The sequence below is a fragment of the Delphinapterus leucas genome, chromosome X, assembly GCF_059928025.1.
Source record: "Delphinapterus leucas isolate spDelLeu-1000000601 "Yukka" chromosome X, BTC_Dleu_Yukka2, whole genome shotgun sequence".
Lineage (NCBI taxonomy): Eukaryota > Metazoa > Chordata > Mammalia > Artiodactyla > Monodontidae > Delphinapterus > Delphinapterus leucas.
In genome coordinates this window covers 58465999-58488946 of record NC_143150.1, presented here as the reverse complement: position 1 = coordinate 58488946, position 22948 = coordinate 58465999, and the positions used below count along the sequence as shown (strand labels likewise).

General features: G+C 35.1%; 1 protein-coding gene across 2 annotated transcripts in view; it reads right to left on the bottom strand.

The window, feature by feature from the left end:
- CHM (CHM Rab escort protein) overlaps nucleotides 1–22948 on the bottom strand; it is a 198101-nt gene that overhangs the window by 15057 nt on the left and 160096 nt on the right. Inside the window, exon 13 of one of the 2 annotated variants that reach the window (XM_022580810.2) lies at nucleotides 4–14111. The exons of the other annotated variant lie outside the window; for it this stretch is intronic. Within the exon in view, the coding sequence (XP_022436518.1) occupies nucleotides 13978–14111 (134 nt within the window). The 3' untranslated portion in view covers nucleotides 4–13977. Of the gene's footprint in view, nucleotides 1–3; nucleotides 14112–22948 lie in introns of those variants that run through there. 2 annotated transcript variants of the gene reach the window in all.

The following is a 22948-nucleotide window of genomic DNA, read 5'->3' as shown; positions in this document are numbered from 1 at the left end:
AAAAAAAAAATATTTTGAGTTCCTGCTTATCACAAATTTCACTGTGTACTCATATGAATTCAAGGCACTAAGCTGGTGCCATTGGGAATAGAGCCAAGCACGTCATGGCTCCTGTCTTTAAGAACTTTATAATCTAGTGATGGAGGACATGTAAAAACCATAACAATATGCTATGTGTGTTAAAAAAAATAGCGAAAATACATGTTAACTAATAACCAAGAGGGAGCACACTAAGACTCAAGACTAAGTACCAGTTGATGGTTATGTAAAACCAGCAAGGTAAAAAAGCTTAGGAAACCATTTATTCATAGAAAGAGCTTAAGCTATCCTTACAACATTCCCAACGAGGGTGGATAAAGGATTGCTAAGCAAAATATTGTATAAAAAAGACTAAAAGTGGACTATTTTTTTACCTAGAGAACACACAGTATTCTTCAGACAGAAAAACCCATTTATACAAGCTTTACTGACAAGTTAAAAACAAATCACCTATTCGTTATAGGGTTCTCTAAGAAAGTTTTTTGGGGAACACTGTTAGCTTAGTTGAATCATACTTAAAAGTCCATAATATGGCACAAGTCAAAACTTGTGTAATATTTTCAGGATTTCCAAATCACTTTGTTTTGCATTTACAGGTTCATGGGGCCCAGACCTCAGAGAATGTTTGGGTTAGAGAATACCATGTACAAAAAAGGTCCTTCACAGAAGTGAAATACTGTAGCCTAAGGCACTTAGAATTCCTAAAGGCCTACATACAAAGGGCAAAGGAAGGACAAAAGGTTCTACATACTGAAAGGAAGAACTAAGGGGATCCCTAAATGGGAGTAATTCTTCTGGTTTTGGAAAGGGTTTAGGGCAGAACAGAATTATGGCAGAAAGAATATATATTAGAGAAAAGTATAAGAACTGAGACATTCCTACTCCTAAAACACCAGTAGAGAAGTACATGCACTTCTTTTCTAAAGTTTACTTTAGGCTAGTAGACTTTTTAAAACCCCAGGAACATGGTTCAAAGTTTATCATGGAAGCGCAACATCAGAATAGAATTCTCTTTATTAAAATTAATTCCACATTCTACTCTAAAATATGTCTAAGCATAAAGGGACTCTTAATAACCATGTGAGCTAAAATCAAATTTTGTAGTATTTTTTTCCAGGTGCACCAAAGAAAGTGATATTCTAAGAAAGTTTCTGTCTTATGTATGGCCTAATAAAATATCTACCTTATTTAAGCAATGTTTTTATATGAATATAACAATGATTCCCATTGGTTCTGGGATATTGAAGGATATACAGTATTTCAATATATAACCTTTACAACAAAATTATTCCTAATGAACTTAAAATTTTCAAATGCAATATAACTTTGGTAGGGAGGGAGTTTAAAGTCCCTAGATAAATGCTGAATTAAACAGAGTATATAACTATAAAGGCAGAAATATCTGATGTAACACTTGAGAGAAACTGTCCTCTCTTATCCCACAGTCTCACAAAATACCAACGTTCATGTCAAAGTTCTCAATTTTCCAGTTCTTTCCTATTCAATTAACGTACACTAGGGGGAAAAGCAGATGAACATGAATATAAATAAAAAAGCATATTTTGAAAAATATCTTAACTGTAAACTACTAGTTCTATAAGTCAGGATATATAGAAGAAATACACCAGAGTAACTATATCCTTATGTTTCCTAACAGTGTAACAGAGTTCAGTTCATGGAATGCTAGCAAAAATTTCTAGTAATAAAGTCAGATTATCATCTTGTACTTAATAACTTTTATTATAATTCTTAGAAGGAAAAATTAAAGACATCTATACCTTGAATTCTAATACCTTGATTCTGCTTAGATGCTACTTTTTTTTTTTTGTGGTACACGGGCCTCTCACTGTTGTGGCCTCTCCCGTTGCGGAGCACAGGCTCCGGACGTGCAGGCTCAGCGGCCATGGCTCATGTGCCCAGCCACTCTGCAGCATGTGGGATCTTCCCGGACCGGGGCGCGAACCCGTGTCCCCTGCATAGGCAGGCGGACTCTCAACCACTGTGCCACCAGGGAATCCCGATGCTACATTATTAATTCATTTACAAATTTAAGGTATGAACAACTATTTTTTCTCCCTGCTTATTACCCGCTTTTCCTGTTATCTATGTCACTTCCTTGTATAGGTTACTCTGAATTTATTGCTTCTTTTCAAATCAGAGGTTGATTGTATTATTTTTTAAAAATTCAGATTATTTTCAAAATTGGTTTATTAATCTTCATACATCTCATAAGTCTTTAGCAAGGGCAAGTTTTAGAGTCAGTTTTCCTCTTAGTCGAATATAACTTTCACTTTTCAATAGGTGTTTAATAAACATTTGTGGCTAAAGACAATTCGCTTCCCTGCCATGAGCAGACATTAAGTACTCACAGTCTTAGGAAGACATACATGTGCATACAAATATACGTATGCATACACATGCATAGGGAAAATTTTACTAATTACTTATATGAAGTGTGGAAAAATTATCTGACTGACCAGGGTAGAAGTAAGGAAAGCATAAGTGGATAATCCTCAAATTACTTAAATCTGCCTGAGAAATGCTCACAGACGCTTTAAGATATATATTTAAAATTCTCAAAATAAAAGATTATCTAGAATTTACTATATGGTGAACTTGCATGTGTCAGACACTACTCTAAGCATGTCAGAAGTATTACTTCATTTTACCTGTGCAACAGCCAACTATTATCTTCATTTTACAGGAGAGAAAACAGAGGAACAGTGGAGTTAAGCAGATTTCCCAAAGTTATGCAACTACTAAAAGGAAGAGCTGGGGCTCGGAGTTGGAATTCAAGCCCACGTGGTCTGCCTCTAGAGTGCCTGCTCTTAGTCACTGAACAATGTTGTGTAACTGTAATAATCACCTGCAGAAGGTACAGCTAGTCACTTAAGGCAGCAACATTCAAACTAGGAGGTGTATAAAGATACAAGAGGACTTTCCACAAGGTAAATAACTCTAAGGGAGTCACTGTCCAGATGCTCAACCTCACCTCCTGCAATTTTATTAAGCAATACATTTCAAGAAATTTACTTTGTGTTTAATAATCCTTTATCAAAACTGTAATATATTTGATAGTTTGATTAATTTTGCACAAATATAATTGGATTAATTACTGAATCCAGAAGATATATTTTAAGCTTACTGTCTTCGGAAATTTTTAAAAAATCTATTTCTATTTATTATTTGAAGTGGGTGATAGTGGGTATCAAATATCTCTGATACTTAAATTCCATTGAATACATTTAAAGGGGTGATGTTACCATTTTACCATTACATACCAACATTTATAATGTTAGAAACTACACTCTTGGTGATTATTTGAATCTTATGACGAAAAACTGTATATGTCAAATTATACAAATCATACGTGTTCGAGGGGTACATGAGCAAAAAGGTTTCAATACCTTAAGGTGTTAACATAATTGCAAAACCATACCTATAGAACATGTTGTCATATTTCTACCAAAATTTAACTCTGTGTAAAATGCTCCTTTCTATTCTGTGACCTTAACTCCTCTCCACGAAACTAACTTGCTCAGTAAATGCTAAAAATGACCACAAATTAGATCATATGGGGCAACTGCTTTCCTAAAAGTATTACATTCATTAGTGCCAATTAACAACTATAACTGAGATTGTGGAAGATGCAATAGAACTGGAAACGTTAGCCACTGGCATCATGTGAGATAATAACTGACTCAAAAAATGGTTTAAACCTTGACTCTACCTTTTATAAAGTATGCTCCTTTTACTTCATTTAGCAACTGCTTAAAGGCTTAACAGGCTAAAAGATGACAAAATGTGTTCTCTGTCACAATTCTTCTCTTGGCAATATATTTAGCTTTGTATTGGCATTAAAGAAACTGCAAAATATCCTATTCAATTTATAAGCTTTTGCACAGCAAAAGCTGTGCAAAACAAAATGAAAAGACAATCTACGGAATGGGAGAAAATATTTGCAAGTGATGTGACCAATAAGGGCTTAATTTCCAAAACATACAAAAAGTTACACAGCCCAATATCAAGAAACAAACAACCCAATCAAAAAATGGGCAGACCTAAATAGACATTTCTCCAAAGACGACATACATATGGCCAAAAGGCACATGAAAAATGCATAACATCATTAATTATTAGAGAAATGTGGGAGCACCTCAACATATAAGCCAAATGCTAACAGCCATAAAAGGGAAAATCGACAGTAACACAATAACAGTGGGGGGACTTTAACAACCTACTTACACCAATGGACAGATCATCCAGACAGAATATCAATAAGGAAACACAGGCCTTAAATGGCACATTAGACCAGATGGATTTAGTTGATATTTATAGAACATTCCATCTGAAAGCAGCAGAATACACTTTTTTCTCAAGTGCACGTGGAACAGTCTCGAGGAAGATCACATACTGGGCCACAAATCAAGCCTCAGTAAATTTAAGAAAACTGAAATCATGCCAAGCATCTTTTCTGACCACAACACTATGAGATTAGAAATAAACTACAGGAAGAAAAAACCTGTAAAAACACAAACACGTGGAGACTAAACAATATGTTACTAAACAACCAACGGTTCGCTGAAGAAATTAAAGAGGAAGTCAAAAAATACCTAGAAACAAATGACAACAAAAACACGACAATCCAAAACCTATGGGATGCAACAAAAGCAATTCTAAGAGGCAAGTTTACAGCAATACAATTGTACCTCAGGAAACAAGAAAAATCTCAAATAAACACCTAACCTTACACCATAAGCAACCAGAGAAAGAATAACAAACAAAACCCAAAGTTAGTAGAAGGAAAGCAATCATAAAGATCAGAGCAGAAATAAATGAAATAGAAATAAAGAAAACAACAGAAAAGATCAATGAAACTAAAAGCTGGTTCTTTGAGAAAATAAAATTGATAAAATTGATAAACCTTTAGCCAGACTCATCAAAAAAAATAAACAGGAGATGACTCAAATCAATAAAATTAGAAATGAAAAAGGAGAAGTTACAATTGACACCACAGAAATATGAAAGATCATAAGAGACTACCACAAGCAACTATGTGCCAATAAAATGGACAACCTAGAAGAAATGGACAAATTCTTAGAAAGGTACAATGTTCCAAGACTGAACCAGGAAGAAACAAAATATGAACAGACCAATCACAAGTACTGAATTTAAAAAGTTCCAAGAGTTCAGGAACAGATAGTTTCACAGGGGAATTCCATCAAACATTTAGAGAAGAGTTAACACCTATTCTTCTCAAACTCTTCCAAAAAACTGCAGAGGAAGGAACAGTCTCAAGCTCATTCTATGAGGCCACCATCACCCTGATACCAAAACCAGACAAAGACACCATAAAAAAGGAAAATCACAGGCCAAAATCACTGATGAACATAGAAGCAAACATTCTCAACAAAATACTAGAAAACAGAATCCAACAGCACATTAAAAGGATCATACACCATGAACAAGTGGGGTTTATCCCAGGGATGCAAGGATTCTACAATATATACAAACCAATCAATGTGATATACCACATTAACAAGCTGAAGAATAAAAACCATAAGATCATCTCAATAGATGCAGAAAAAACTTTTGACAAAATTCAACACCCATTTATGATAAAAACTCTCCAGAAAGTGGGCAAAGAGGGAAATTACCTCAACCTAACAGAGGCCATATATGAGAAACTCACAGCTAACATCATACTCAATGGTAAAAAGCTGAAAGCATTTCCTCTAAGATCAGGAACAAGACAAGGATGCCTCTCTTGCCACTTTTATTCAACATAGTTTTGGAAGTCCTGGCCATGACAATCAGAGAAGAAAAAGAAATAAAAGAATCCAAATTGGAAAAGAAGTAGAACTGTCACTATTTGCAGATGACATGATCCTATACAGATCCTATACAGATCCTATACATGATCCTATACAGAGAAAATCCTAAAGATGCTACCAGAAAACTCCTAGAGCTCATCAATGAATTTGCTAGAGTTGCAAGACACAGAAATCTCTTGCTATACACTAATAATGAAGGATCAGAAACAGAGATTAAGGAAACAATCCCATTTACCATCACATCAAAAAGAATAAAATATCTAGGAATAAATCTACCTAAGGAGGCAAAAAACTTGTACTCAGAAAACTATAAGATACTAATGAAAGAAATAAAAGATGACACAAACAGATGGAGAGATATACCATGTTCTTGGACTGGAAGAATCAATACTGTGAAAATGACTATACTATCCAAAGGAATCTAAAGATTCGATGCAGTCCCTATCAAATTATTGATGGCATTTTTTACAGAACTAGAACAAAAAATTTCAAACTTTGTATGGAAACACAGAAGACCGCAAATAGCCAAAGCAATCTTGAGAAAGAAAAATGGAGCTGGAGGAATCAGGCTCCCTGACTTCAGACTATTCTACAAAGCTACAGTAATCAAGACAGTATGGTACTGGCACAAAAACAGAAATATAGGAACAGGATACAATGTCCAGAAATAAATCCATGCACCTATGTTCAATTAATCTATGACAAAGGAGGCAAGAATATACAATGGAGAAAAGACAGTCTCTTCAGTAAGTGGTGTGGGGTAAACAGGAAAGCTACATGTAAAAGAATGAAATTAGAACATTCTCTGACACTATACACAAAAATAAACTCAGTATGGATTAAAGACCTAAATGTAAGGCCGGATACTATAAAATTCATAGAGGAAAACCTAGGGAGAACACTCTTTGATATAAATCGCAGCAATATCGTTTTGTATCCACCTCTTAGTGTAATGAAAATAAAAACAAAAATAAACAAATGGGACCTAATGAAACTTAAAAGCTTTTGCACAGCAAAGGAAACCACAAACAAAACGAATTGACAACCCATAGAATGGGAGAAAATTTTTGCAAACAAAGCAACCAACAAGGGATTAAACTCCAAAATATACAAACAGCTCATGCAGCTCAATAACAAAAACAACAACAAAAACTGATCAAAAAATGGGTGGAAGATCTAAATAGACATTCCTCCAAAGACATGCAGATGACCAAGAAGCACATGAAAAGATGCTCAACATCGCTAATTATTAGATAAATGCAAATCAAAACTACAATGAGTTATCACCTCACACTAGTCAGAATGGCCATCATCAAAAAATCTACAAACAATAAATGCTGCAGCGGGTGTGGAGAAAAGGGAACCCTTCTACACTGTTGGTGGGAATGTAAATTGGTACAGCCACTATGGAGAACAATAAGGAGGTTCCTTAAAAAACTAAAAATAGAGCTACCATATGATCCAGCAATCTCACTCCTGGGCATATACCTGAAGAAAACTGTAATTTGAAAGGATACATGCACCCCAATGTTCATTGCAGCACTATTTACAGTAGCCAGGTCATGGAAGCAACCTAAATGTCCATCAACAGAGGAATGGATAAAGAAGATGTGGTATATATATATAATTGAATATTATTCAGCTATAAAAAAGAGCAAAATAATGCCAGTTACAACATGGATGGACCTAGAGATTGTCATACTGAGTGAAGTAAGTCAGACAGAGGAAGACAAATATCATATGATATCACTTATATGTGGAATCTAAAAAAAATGGTACAAATGAACTTATTTATAGAACTGAAATAGAGTCACAGATGTAGAAAACAATCTTATGGTTACTGGGGGGAAAGGGAGGGAGGGATAAACTGGGAGATTAGGATTGACATATACACACTACTATATATAAAATAGATAATTAGTAAGGACCTACTGTATAGCACAGGGAACTTTACTCAATACTCTGTAATGGCCTACATGGGAAAATAATCTAAAAAAAGAGTGGATATATGTATATTTATAACTGATTCACTTTGCTGTACAGGAGAAAGTAACCCAACATTGTAAATCCACTATACTCCAAAAAAAAATTAGAGAAATGGAAATCAAAACTACAATGAGGTACCACCTCGCACCAGTCAGAATGACCATCATCGAAAAGTCTACAAATAAATGCTGGAGAGGGTGTGGAGAAAAGGGAACCCTCCTACACTGCTGGGAATATAAATTGGTACAACCACTATGGAGAACAGTGTGGAGGTTACTTAGAAAACTAAAAATAGAACTACCATATGATCCAGCAATCCCACTGCTGGGCATATATCTGGATAAAGCTCTAATTTGAAAAGATACATGCACCACAGTGTTCACAGCAGCACTATTTATAATAGCCAAGACATGGAAGCAACTTAATTTTCCATCAACAGATGAATGGATAAAGGAGATGTGGTATACATATACAGTGGAATATTACTCAGCCATGAAAAAAAGAATGACATAATGCCATTTGCAGCAACATGAATGGACTTGGAGATGATCATACTAAGTGAAGTAAGTCAGAAAGAGAAAGACAAATACTATATGATATCACTTATATGTGGAATCTAAAAAATGACACAAATGAATTTCTTTACGAAACAGAAACAGACTCACAGACATGGAAAACAAAGTTATAGTTATCAAAGGGGAAAGGTGGGGTGAGGGATAAATTAGGAGCTTGGAATCAACAGATAAACACTACTAAATATAAACAGATAAACAACAAGGCCCTACTTTATAGCACAGGGAACTATATTCAATATTTTGTAATAACCTATAATGGAAAAAATCTGAGAAAGAAGTTATATATATATATGTGTGTGTATGTATATATATGTATATACATACACACACATATACATATATATAACTGCATCACTTTGCTGCACACCAGGAACCAACACAACATTGTAAACCAACTATACTTCAATTTAAAAAAAAAGAAACTACAAAAGAAGTTTTAATTCATAGACCATAGCATAAGGGTAGTAACTGAAAAACTTTGGTGGAGTGGCAGTCACAATCAGCACCACTGAAACAAGAGCATCTGAAACTCAGAAGTCAGACATCACTCAACACAAACCAGAAATAACACACTTTCAGTTCTCTAAAATTGGGTTTGGAACACCCATTTCTCACATAAATGACTGCCTTCTTACAAGTTGTTGTTTTGAAACACACGGGAAGTGGGATTTCTACTCAGAATTTGCACAATAATAATGTACACATTTAAAAGTGACAAAAGTGAGAAGTCTAATGTGCAGTAGCAGGGTGACACAGTAGAGGATGGCTATGCAGGTCTGGTATTACTTTGGTCTTTGTATCAATTTGGCCAAGTCAGTTTATCTCTCTGGCCTCTGTTCTCATGATTAAATGGAAGGAGTGGAATTAGTTCCATCTACAAGACTTCTTCTAGTTCTAAAGTTTTATGAATCTAACTTCATACTCATCAGCCATGATTCTTTCAATGATGACAGATGTTAACCCAGAAACTGATGACATTACAAATGTGAATGTAAAACCTAAATGAATGCTTGCTGAAAAAAATAGGAACTCTATTTCTCAAGCTTCTGAGACTATCACACACAGCAGTCGTACAAGTAAGCAAAATTGTTCCAAATGCATTTAAAGAAACTTTACGTATGGGTTAGTCAACAAGTGCATTTTGTTGGGCAACCTAACTAGGACTAAATAATTTATGTACATAGGGATCGATGTGGCTCATAACTTGTCTTTCATATAGGCATAAAGGCCAAATGTCATTTATGTAATACAGTCCAAGTAAGAATATGACTGTGTCAGTAAGACAGAAAAGGTCAGAAACACATTTTCTTTATGATACCAAGTGAGGAACTGAGTTTCATGACATATGGTACACAGTTTGGTTTCTGAATCCAACCATGAAAAACTCCAGAGTAACTCCAGAGTCAGTTTGCACTTTCTCAATAGAATTTAATGGAAAAAACAAAACAAAACAAAAAACAAACCCTTGAATGTCAAGATCACTAGGAAAAATCAGTTTATTCGCAAGATTAAATCCGTGCTTCATGACAATACTAATAAAAGAGAAAAGAAAAAAGGCACCAATGATTGTGTTAAATCATTATCTAAACTCATTTTTATGAAAGGTATATAACATTTTCTTTAAAGAATCATAAAAGCAGAAAAGATTATATAAACCAGTACCTACATAAAATTCTTGATTATCCATTTATATATATACTTATGTGTATATATATATACATATGTGTATATATTCACGCTATGTATTCATAAATATATATTCACACTATGTATTCATAAATATATAATCATATCACAGATAAATAACATCCTGTAACATCAAATCCCAGAATAAAGCAGCTGTTACTGACGGACCATGTACACAAAAATAGAGATTTCAAGCTGCTTAGAAAAAGTACTGTAAAAAAGTGAAACTGAATGTCAAATGGAAGGGCTACAGAGATGATGCTTTGCTCATTTACAAATTATTTTAAAAGAAAATAAATTCCATATTAGATTCATTTAGGATATAAAAAAGGATGAGTTGAAAATAAAGATGTAAGGTATGTTTTGAAAGATGCACTATGTGTATAAAAAATATAACTTGTTCACCTTTGGAAAACATAATAAATAAATTTCAAATATTTAAAAATCTTAAAACTTGAATCAAATTACCTGAAGGGAGGGGAAGTTAAATTGATTTATAGATTAAAAAAATGTAACATTACTACTTTAAAAAGATAAAATAACTAGGCTAACCTAGGGTTGCTTAGAAAACCCCTACATTAATGGATAACAATGATTTGCTATCAGTGTATCAAATACACTTAACCAATACTGACCTCTGTTTACATTGCAATTACAGTAAGACCTCATTTATTCAGAAGTATTTCACCCACAATCAAGAACAAGGAAGTGTGCCCAACCCCCCTGAAGAAAGGCTTCAGCACCCAAGGTAGATGTTACAATACCCATAGACTAACACAACCACTTTCTCAGGACTTGGTTATGTTAATATTACATCAATTTCAACAAGCTTGGCTATCTTGTTTTCTGGCCCTCTGCAGATTCCAAGTAGCAAATAAGGGGGAAGAGCAGTGTGTGGGAAGAGCGGCCAGAAAGAACATCCTGACAGTTGCATGAAAACAGCTGGAGGAAGACACATAAAATGTAGATGTAAGAAATGATAAAAGCATCACAGTCTAGGGTCATTTAGCATAGGAACAAATAGACTTAAACACCTCAATAGGCCTCAAGGGCATCACTGGATTACAATGAAATATAATAAATAATGTTCACAATATCCCTAAATTATAAGAAAAGGGTTAACTATATATAAAATAGGTAACTAGTAAGGACCTACTGTATAACACAGGGAACTCTACTCAGTACTCTGTAATGGCCTATATAGGAACAGAATCTAAAAAAGAATGGATATATGTATATGTATAAGTGATTCACTTTGCTGTGCACCTGAAACTAACACAACATTGTAAATCAACTATACTCCAATAAAAATTAAATTAAAAAAAGTTAGGAACCAGAAAACAAAACAAACAAACAAAAAAAGGTTAAATTATGTTTCATATATTCAGTATACTATGGCAAAGGAAATGTGTGAAACATGCTTGGAAGGTATTTATTAAAAAACTTCAATCCTAATAAATTTCAATCCTGAAAGGATACATTTCAGCTATCTGAAGAATGCATTTGAGGAGACTACAGCACCCTAGGGGGTGCTAAAATAATGATGCATTACTGACCAGTATTTACAAGCTAATTGATATTCCTAACTGGCTCTCAAACTTCTCCTATCTAACCTCAATTCCATTGTAATGAAAACTCATTTAACAAGTCACCTAAAATATTTTCATTTTGAACAAATGGTATTTCCAGTTTCCTTAGAAGGAATCTCTGCCAGCCATTTCTGGTCTGTACGCAGATCAGAAGTCTGCTTTTGGAGCAGGAAATTATTCTGAAATAAATACAGATAATCACTGGCTCAGTTCAACAACACATGTGTCCAAGAGTATTCATCCATGTTTTTGGAATACATCTCTATGGTTCCTACGATCTCTCTAACTCTGGTGATCAATTTTTAAGTAAAAACTAATAGGTACTGAGCACTTTTAAGTGCCACACACTGTTCACATGAATTTGATCCTGATAACAATCCTGAGGTAGGTACTATCATCATCCCTATTTTATAGATAAGGAAGCTGAGGCACAGAGAGATTAAGTAATTTGCCTAAGGTCAATCCAACTAGTATATAAAAGAGCTAGGATTTGAACCCAGACTGTTCTCAACTACCATACAATACTGTATCGTTAGAATGCATCTTTCTTGTTAAATGAACTATACACTATCCCCATACTACCTGAAGGTAAACATCAATTGTACACTTATGGTTTTACAAATTCTAAATCAGGCCAAATATAAGCCATGAAAATTTCTTAAATTAAGAATACTAAAAGGTGAAAGTAAATTTAAGGCATTTTAATGTCTTAAGTACATTCTTGGCCACATACTTAAAGACTACGGTGCGGTGCAGTATTGACATAGCATTAGATGAAGAATTAAAAAGTCTAAAACGTGATTTGTAAAAAGAAAAATTAAAATTGTTTACAAATTGAAAATATTGAATTATATGCTCTAGCTTATTACACAATGCCTAAAACATTAATATAAGATTGTCTTAAACAAAAGACTACAAAATGAATTTTATGTCTGCTTCACTGAATGCAACACAGCAATTGAAAAATATTTAATATAAAGTACCAGAGTATTGGTCAACCCTGAATTATACTGTAAAAGGTCACAAATTTCTACCCTGTTCAAAATGGGAAGAAAGTAAAAGCTGGTGCTGATTCAAGAATGAGCAAGTTTGAGCAGTAGATACTCAAGAGAGGTAAAGATAAACTGAGTACCAGAATTAGTCAAAGAGTACTTAGTATGTGCTCAGAAAGAATAACATAAAACCTTCATTAACTAAGAGCAGAGTAACTGTGGCAAATGCAAATTCCCTTGTTTTTTCATATTTATTTAAGTGGAGAAAAACACCTTTGAAATCAATAACATCGTTAAAAGGAAAAAAATCATTAGATATAGATTGCTGTGGCTAATGAAGAATGGACTATACTAGAGTTAGGCTTCAATAAAACCCAGTATTTAAAGTAAAAAAAAGACTTAAGGACCTACTGTATAGCACAGGGAGCTATATTCAATATCTTGTAATAACCTATAATAGAAAAGAATCTGAAAAAGAATATATATATAACTGAATCACTTTGCTGAACATCTGAACACTGTAAATCAACTATACTTCAATTAAAAAAGACAAATTTTTATTAAACAATTCCTATTTTTTGTCTAGAAGCCATAATTTTGTCATATGTCTTACAAACAAGCTAATTTGCTCATGAATAATGTATCTTTAAAATGCATTTCACTGTTGAACAACTGAACTATAAATCACCAAACTTCACATCATTTACTTTCTATACATTTCATTTTATTAACTTTGAGGAATGAATTCAAGTCACAAAGCCTCAATGGTATATACTTTGATTATGTTTGATTTACTCAGGTACAACTGCATTAGTTACAATGGCTGCCAACATTTGTCTTCAAGTGATTCTTCCAAGAGGAAGAACGATGAGTTTAGATTATGATTTCAACATTACAGCCTCAATTTTTAGAAGAGGTGAAGGCTTTTGGTTCCACTCATCTGGCAATACTGATTATTATGTGCCTATCATTCATAAAATGGGACCAAAGTCTAGATGTATTTGTCTACTTAAGTCTAACGGTTTTAAGGGAAAATAAGCCACAGTAAAACCCACTTAATGAATAAAAAATATCAAATTTATACAACATTTAGAATTTATTCTAATACTATAATATTTTATTTTTTGATTTCTACAAAATGATGAGCACATGGATGATCATTAACAGCTCAACATCATAATTAGTATAAATATGAGAAAACCACAACATAGCTAACCTAGATATATAAAAACAAGAACATTCAGACAGAATAGTAAAAAGTCTTCTCTCAAGAATCCTAATTGTGATAAATTCTTCTGAAGATACTTTTTTTTCCAAGTATGAGTAATGTCAAATTCCATAGTACTCCTCCCTCAAAAGGTGGGTTCTTACACCATAAATATTCAGCACTTTCACTTCTTGGTGCTTGACCTGGGAAATAATGAAAATTTTCTGTGAAGAAACAATTATATAAATTTTAAAAACCTGTTCTATTGGGTTCAGGATATGCTTTATTCAAAAGGTTCAGGAAAAAAGACAAAACTCTTAAAAGAGGTTTAGAAGTAAAAGTAGAGAGAAGAGAATGACTTTGTAACACTATAAGCTAAGAAATTTGTCTATAACCAGGGAGCTTCAAAAGGAAAATAAAATGAGCTGGGAACAGGTTTGGATACATAAAATAAACACATGGCATAGTCTTTCTTTTTCTTATTCCTGACTTAAAAAAAATCAAGAGAAAAGGAAAGCGTGGTTTAAAGTATTCTGTTATATTATCAGAGTAGTTCTATTTCAGAAGAGAAACTAATTACCAAGAACAGAACAACTTGTGACTAGTTGTGACATGAATGACTCAATTAGGGCAGCATCAGAAAATACACTTTTAAAGACTTTAACGTCCAAGTTACAAAGTCTGTGAACAGGCCCAAAACATAAGAAAAGGAGGAGGAAAGAAAGAAGCCAAACTTTAAGTAATAAAAGAGAGTGAATGGTGATGTCAGTTTCTATCTCAGTGTATTTCTTACATCTCCTTAATATACCATATAAAGTATTAACTCTATTAAAACTATTAACTAGGACTTTTTAAATACATGCATGTTATTAAAGGAAGAAAGCATACAAGATTTAAAAATGAACATGAACTTCTTTTTTTCTCTGGAACAAGGCAACCTATAAATAATAAATTCGAACTTATCTCTTTCAGTCAACCTTCCTGGTATAAGCTGCCTTACTATTGAGACTGAAAAACCAAAACCAGTCCATTTGTCTATACTGCTGGTTTTATATTTATAAATTGATTAAGCTACAGCAAAGATCTGTAAGATAATTTAATCACAGAAAAAAAGAAGTGAGAAAGTTGGAGACAGCTTTAAAAGAAAAAGGATCTTAGCTATTTTGCTTAAAATACTGTCACATACATTATTAAAAACGTATACAGGACAGGTGGCTTTCTGCACACACACGCAAAATCTGACCATTGAGGGTGTTCGATTTGTATGGGATCTTTCTAAATTCTTTAGACTAACTCCGGCCCCCAACTTCTAATGAAGAAATCAAGACACAAGAAAATAAGAAATTTGCTCAAGGTTAAATAACTAATTGGAAGTAGTAATTCTGTAGAGTCTTCGGACAATATTCTCTCCACTATACCAGTATGCTCCTTAAATTTCCTATAAAGTCAAGCTGGAAATTGATTCCCACAACATTAGGCACATAAACTAAAAAACAAATTATTAAAATAATTTTTCATTTCAATTTCATGACATATTAAGACAGAGTGCCTTAAAATCCTTTGTTTTCATTTGCTAGGGGGTAAAAATTTTCTAAGAAACTTTAGTATTTTAGCTTTAAATTTAGTTAGAAAATGTCACTTTAGAAACAAGACTTTGATGGAGCCCGTGTTTCTGCAGAGCTGGAACTCCCGGCTGGGGGTCTCTTCCCTCCGCCGTCATGGAACTGCCACAGAGCCCGAGGGGAGGGCAGCCTCACTGAGGCTGCCGGCTCAGGAGGGGCCCCGGCAGCCGAAGCCAGGACAGTCCTGGGGATTGCAGGCCGGACATGGACCTGCCCACCAGAAAGACAAAATCCAGCCTCATCCACCAGAACACAGGCACCAGTCCCCTCCACCAGGAAGCCTACACAACCCACTGAACCAACCTTAGCCACTGCAGACAGACACCAAAAAAAACGGAAACTACGAACCTGCAGCCTGCAAAAAGGAGACCCCAAACACAGTAAGATAAGCAAAATGAGAAGACAGAAAAACACACAGCAGATGAAGGAGCAAGATAAAAACCCAACAGACCTAAAAAATGAAGAAGAAATAGGCAGTCTACCTGAAAAAGAATTTAGAATAATGATAGTAAACATGATCCAAAAACTTGGAAATAGAATAGACAAAATACAAGAAACATTTAACAAGGGCGTAGAAGAACTAAGGATGAAACAAACAACAATGAACAACACAACAAATGAAATTAAAAATACTCTAGATGGGATCAATAGCAGAATAACTGAGGCAGAAGAACGGATAAGTGACCTGGAAGATAAAATTGTGGACATAACTACTGCAGAGCAGAATAAAGAAAAAAGAATGAAAAGAACTGAGCACAGTCTCAGAGACCTCTGGGACAACATTAAACGCACCAACATTAGAATTATAGGGGTTCCGGAAGAAGAAGAGAAAAAGAAAGGGACTGAGAACATATTTGAAGAGATTATAGTTGAAAACTTCCCTAATATGGGAAAGGAAATATTTAATCAAGTCCAGGAAGCACAGAGAGTCCCATACAGGATAAATCCAAGGAGAAATACGTCAAGACACATATTAATCAAACTGTCAAAAATTAAATACAAAGAAAACATACTAAAAGCAGCAAGGGAAAAACAACAAATAACACACAAGGGAACCCCCATACGGTTAACAGCTGAACTTTCAGCAGAAACTCTGCAAGCCAGAAGGGAGCGGCAGGACATATTTAAAGTGATGAAGGAGAAAAACCTGCAACCAAGGTTACTCTACCCAGAAAGGATCTCATTCAGATTTGATGGAGAAATTAAAACCTTTACAGACAAGCAAAAGCTGAGAGAGCTCAGCACCACCAAACCAGCATTACAACAACTGCTAAAGGAACTTCTTTAGGCAAGAAACACAAGAGAAGGAAAAGACCTACAATAACGAACCCAAAACAGTTAAGAAAATGGGAATAGGAACACACATATTGATAATTACATTAAATGTAAACAGACTAAATGCTCCCACCAAAAGACACAGATTGGCTGAATGGATACAAAAACAAGACCCACATATTTGCTGTCTACAAGAGAGCCACTTCAGACCTAGAGACACATACAGACTGAAAGTAAGGGGATGGAAAAAAGATATTTCATGCAAGTGGAAACCAAAAGAAAGCTGGAGTAGCAATTCTCATATCAGACAAAATAGACGTTAAAATAAAGACTATTACAAGAGACAAAGAAGGATACTACATAATGACCAAGGGATCAATCCAAGAAGAAGATATAACAATTGTAAGTATTTATGCACCCAACATAGGAGCACCTCAATACACAAGGCAAATACTAACAGCCATAAAAGGGGAAATCGACAGTAACACATTCATAATAGGGGACTTTAACACCCCACTTTCACCAATGGACAGACCATCCAAAATGAAAATAAATACGGAAACACAACCTTTAAATGATACATTAAAAAAGATGGACTTAATTGATATTTATAGGACATTCCATCCAAAAACAACAGAATACACATTTTTCTCAAGTGCTCATGAAACATTCTCCAGGATAGATCATAACTTGGGTCACAAATCAAGCCTTGGTAAATTTAAGAAAATTGAAATTGTTTCAAGTAACTTTTCCGACCACAACGCTATGAGACTAAATATCAATGATAGGAAAAGATCTGTAAAATATACAAACACATGGAGGCTAAACAATACACTACTTAATAACGAAGTGATCACTGAAGAAATCAAAGAGGAAATCAAAAAATACCTAGAAAAAAATGACAATGGAGACACGACGAACCAAAATCTATGGGATGCAGCAAAAGCAGTTCTAAGAGGGAAGTTTATAGCAATACAATCCTACCTTAAGAATCAGTAAACATCTCGAATAAACAACCTAACCTTGCACCTGAAGCAATTAGAGAAAGAAGAACAAAAAAACCCCAAAGTCAGCAGAAGGAAAGAAATCATAAAAATCAGATCAGAAATAAATGAAAAAGAAATGAAGGAAATGACAGCAAAGATCAATAAAACTAAAAGCTGGTTCTTTGAGAAGATAAACAAAATTGACAAACCATTAGCCAGACTCATCAAGAAAAAAAGGGAGAAGACTCAAATCAATAGAATTAGAAATGAAAAAGGAGAAGTAACAACTGACACTGCAGAAGTACAAAAGATCATGAGAGATTACTACAAGCAACTCTATGCCAATAAAATGGACAACCTGGAAGAAATGGACAAATTCTTAGAAATGCACAACCTGCCAAGACTGAATCTGGAAGAAATAAAAATATAAACAGACCAATCACAAGCACTGAAATTGAAACTGTGATTAAAAATCTTCCAACAAACAAAAGCCCAGGACCAGATGGCTTCACACGCGAATTCTATCAAACATTTAGAGGAGAGCTAACACCTATCCTTCTCAAACTCTTCCAAAATATAGCAGAGGGAGGAACACTCCCAAACTCCCTCTATGAGGCCACCATCACCTTGATACGAAAACCAGACAAGGATGTCACAATGAAAGAAAACTACAGGCCAATATCACTGACGAACATAGATGCAAAAATCCTCAACAAAATACTAGCAAACAGAATCCAACAACACATTAAAAGGATCATACACCATAATCCAGTAGGGTTTATTCCAGGAATGCAAGGATTCTTCAATATATGCAAAACAATCAATGTGATAAACCATATTAACAAACTGAAAGAGAAAAAACATATGATCATCTCAATAGATGCAGAGAAAGCTTTTGACAAAATTCAACACCCATTTATGATAAAAACCCTGCAGAAAGTAGGCATAGAGGGAACTTTCCTCAACATAATAAAGGCCATATATGACAAACCCACAGCCAACATCGTCCTCGATGGTGAAAAGCTGAAAGCATTTCCACTAAGATCAGGAACAAGACAAGGTTGCCCACTCTCACCACTCTTATTTAACATAGTTTTGGAAGTTTTAGCCACAGCAATCAGAGAAGAAAAGGAAATAAAAGGAATCCAAATCAGAAAAGAAGAAGTAAAGCTGTCACTGTTTGCGGATGACATGATACTATACATAGAGAATCGTAAAGATGCTACCAGAAAACTACTAGAGCTAATCAATGAAGCTGGTAAAGTAGCAGGATACAAAATTTATGCACAGAAATCTCTGGCATTCCTGTACACTAATGATGAAAAATCCGAAAGTGAAATCAAGAAAACACTTCCATTTACCACTGCAACAAAAAGAATAAAATATCTAGGAATTAACCTACCTAAGGAGACAAAAGACTTGTATGCAGAAAATTATAAGACACTGAGGAAAGAAATTAAAGATGATACAAATAGATGGAGAGATATACCATGTTCTTGGATTGGAAGAATCAACATTGTGAAAATGACTCTACTACCCAAAGCAATCTACAGATTCAATGAAATCCCTATCAAACTACCACTGGCATTTTTCACAGAACTAGAACAAAAAATTTCACAATTGGTATGGAAACACAAAAGACCCAGAATATCCAAAGCAATCTGGAGAACGAAAAACGGAGCTGGAGGAATTAGGCTCCCTGACTTCAGACTATACTACAAAGCTACAGTAATCAAGACCGTATAGTATTGGCACAAAAACAGAAGATAGATCAATGGAAAAGGATAGAAAGCCCAGAGATAAACCCACGCACATATGGTCACCTTATCTTTGATAAAGGAGGCAAAAATATACAGTAGAGAAAAGACAGCCTCTTCAATAAGTGGTGCTGGGAAAACTGGACAGGTACATGTAAAAGTATGAGATTAGATCACTCCCTAACACCATACACAAAAATAAGCCAAAAATGGATTAAAGACCTAAATGTAAGGGCAGAAGCTATCAAACTCTTAGAGGAAAACATAGGCAGAACACTCTATGACATAAATCACAGCAAGATCCTTTTTGACGCACCTCCTAGAGAAATGCAAATAAAAGCCAAAATAAACAAATGGGACCTAATGAAACTTCAAAGCTTTTGCACAGCAAAGGAAACTATAAACAAGTCCAAAAGACAACCCTTAGAATGGGAGAAAATATTTGCAAATGAAGCAACTGACAAAGGATAAATCTCCAAAATTTATAAGCAGCTCATGCAGCTCAATAACAAAAAAACAAACAACCCATTCCAAAAATGGGCAGAAGACCTAAATAGACATTTCTCCAAAGAAGATATACAGAGTGCCAAGAAACACATGAACGAATGCTCAACTTCATTAATCATTAGAGAAATGCAAATCAAAACTACAATGAGATATCATCTCACACCAGTCAGAATGGCCATCATCAAAATATCTAGAAACAATAAATGCTGGAGAGGGTGTGGAGAAAAGGGAACCCTCTTGCACTGTTGGTGGGAATGTAAATTGATACAGCCACTGTGGAGAACAGTATGGAGCTTCCTTAAAAAAAAACTACAAATAGAACTACCATATGACGCAGCAATCCCACTACTGGGCATAAAAGGAAACAGAATTGAGTTATTTTAATGAGGTGCATAGACCTAGAGTCTGTCATACTGAGTGAAGTAAGTCAGAAAGAGAAAGACAAATGCCGTATGCTAACACATATGTATGGAATTTAAGAAAAAAAATGTCATTAAGAACCTAGGTATAAGAAAGGAATAGACACAGACCTACTAGAGAATGGACTTGAGGATATGGGGAGGGGGAAGGGTAAGCTGTGACAAAGCGAGAGAGAGGCATGGACATATATACACTACCAAACGTAAGGCAGATAGCTAGTGGGAAGCAGCCGCATAGCACAGGGAGATCAGCTCGGTGCTTTGTGACCGCCTGGAGGGGTGGGATAGGGAGGGTGTGAGGGAGGGAGACGCAAGAGAGAAGAGATATGGTAACATATGTATATGTATAACTGATTCACTTTGTTACAAATCAGAAACTAACACACCATTGTAAAGCAATTATATTCCAATAAAGATGTAAAAAAAATAAAAAAAAATAAAAAAAGAAGAAACAAGACTATGCAGGTAGTTTTTTTTTTTTTTTACTCAAAGTACTAAGCATAATGTACATATTGGGTTGACCAAAAGGTTCATTTGGCTTTTTCCATAAGATGGCTCTAGTAGCAGTTAGTTGTCTTTAACTTTATTGAAAAAAGTTTTCTTAGACTGTATGTGAGAGCTGTCATATCAGTGTGCATTTACGAAAGACTTATCAAAATTTGTGAATTTTTGTGTAGCAAGTTTAATATTGAACATGGAATTTAAAAAGCAATTTTCTGCATATTCTTCTTTATTATTTCAGGAAAGGTAAAAATGCAACTGAAACGCACAAAAAGATATGTGCAGTGTATGGAGAAGGTGCTGTGACTGATCCGAACATGTCAAAAGTGGTTTGCGGTCTTCCCTGGTGGCGCAGTTGTTGAGAATCTGCCTGCTAATGCAGGGGACACGGGTTTGAGCCCTGGTCTGGGAAGATCCCACATGCCGCGGAGCAACTAGGCCCGTAAGCCACAACTACTAAGCCTGCGCGTGTGGAGCCTGTGCTCCGCAACAAGAGAGGCCACGACAGTGAGAGGCCCGCACACCGCGATGAAGAGTGGCCCCCACTTGCCACAACTAGAGAAAGCCCTCACACAGAAATGAAGACCCAACACAGCCAAAAATAAAAATAAATAAATTAAAAGAAGGCTCAACATTTAAAAAAAAAAAGTGGTTTGAGAAGTTCTGTGCTGGAGATTTCTCGCTGGAAGATGCTCCACGATCCGGTAGACCAGTTGAAGTTGATAGTGATCAAATCGAGACATTAATTGAGAACAATAAACATTATACCATGTGGGAGATAGCCGACATACTCAAAATATCCAAATCAAGTGTTGAAAATCATTTGCATCAGCTTGGTTATGTTAATCGCTTTGATGTTTGGGTTCCACTAGGGAAAAAAAACCTTGACCGTATTTCCGCATGCAATTCTCTACTGAAACGTTCCGTTTTTAAAATAAATTGTGACAGGCGGTGAAAAGTGGATACTGTACTATAATGTGGAAGAAAAGAGATTGTGGGGCAAGCTAAATGAACCACCACCAACCACACCAAAGGCCGGTCTTCATCTAAACAACGTGATGTTGTGTATATGGTGGGATTGGAAGGGAGTCCTCTATTATGAGCTCCTTCCAGAAAACCAAACGATTAATTCCAACAAGTACTGTTCCCCATTAGACCAACTGAAAGCAGCACTCGACAAAAAGCATCTGGAAATAGTAAACAGAAAACGCATAATCTTCCATCAAGATACCACAAGACCACATGTTTTTTTGATGACCAGGCAGAAACTGTTACAGCTTGGCTGGGAAGTTCTGATTCATCCGCCGTATTCACCAGACGTTGCACCTTCGGATTCCATTTATTTCGGTCTTCACAAAATTCTCTTAACGGAAAAAGTGTCAGTTCCCCAGAAGACTGTAGAAGGCACCTGGAACAGTTCTTTGCTCAAAAAGATAAAAAGTTTTGGGAAGATGGAATTATGAAGTTGCCTGAAAAATGGCAGAAGGTAGTGGAACAAAAGGGTGAAAACATTGTTCAATAAAGCTCTTGGTGAAAATGAAAAATGTGTCTTACTTTTACTTAAAAACTGAAGGCACTTTTTGGCCAACCCAATACTTAAGTTCTAGGAATAGAAATGGCAAGCCATGGTTCTGTTCCTCATATTGGATAAGAAATGTAAAGCTAATTATGCTACAACTACTCTGAGAAACAGTATAGCATGGTGGTTAGAAGTGTAAGCCCTAGAGTCAGACTGTCCGGGTTCAAATTCTGCTTCTCCCTCTTACTAAACCTGTGACCTTGGGTGAATCATTTACCTTTTCTGTGTCTCAGTTTCCTCATCTGAATAATAGAAAAGACAATGGCACCTATCTCAGATTTGTTGTGAGGGATAAGTTAATCCATGTGAAGAACTTAGAACAGAGCCTGCATATATTAAGTACTTGATAAATGTTAATTATCATTACTATTAAATTGTAATAAATGTTAACTTA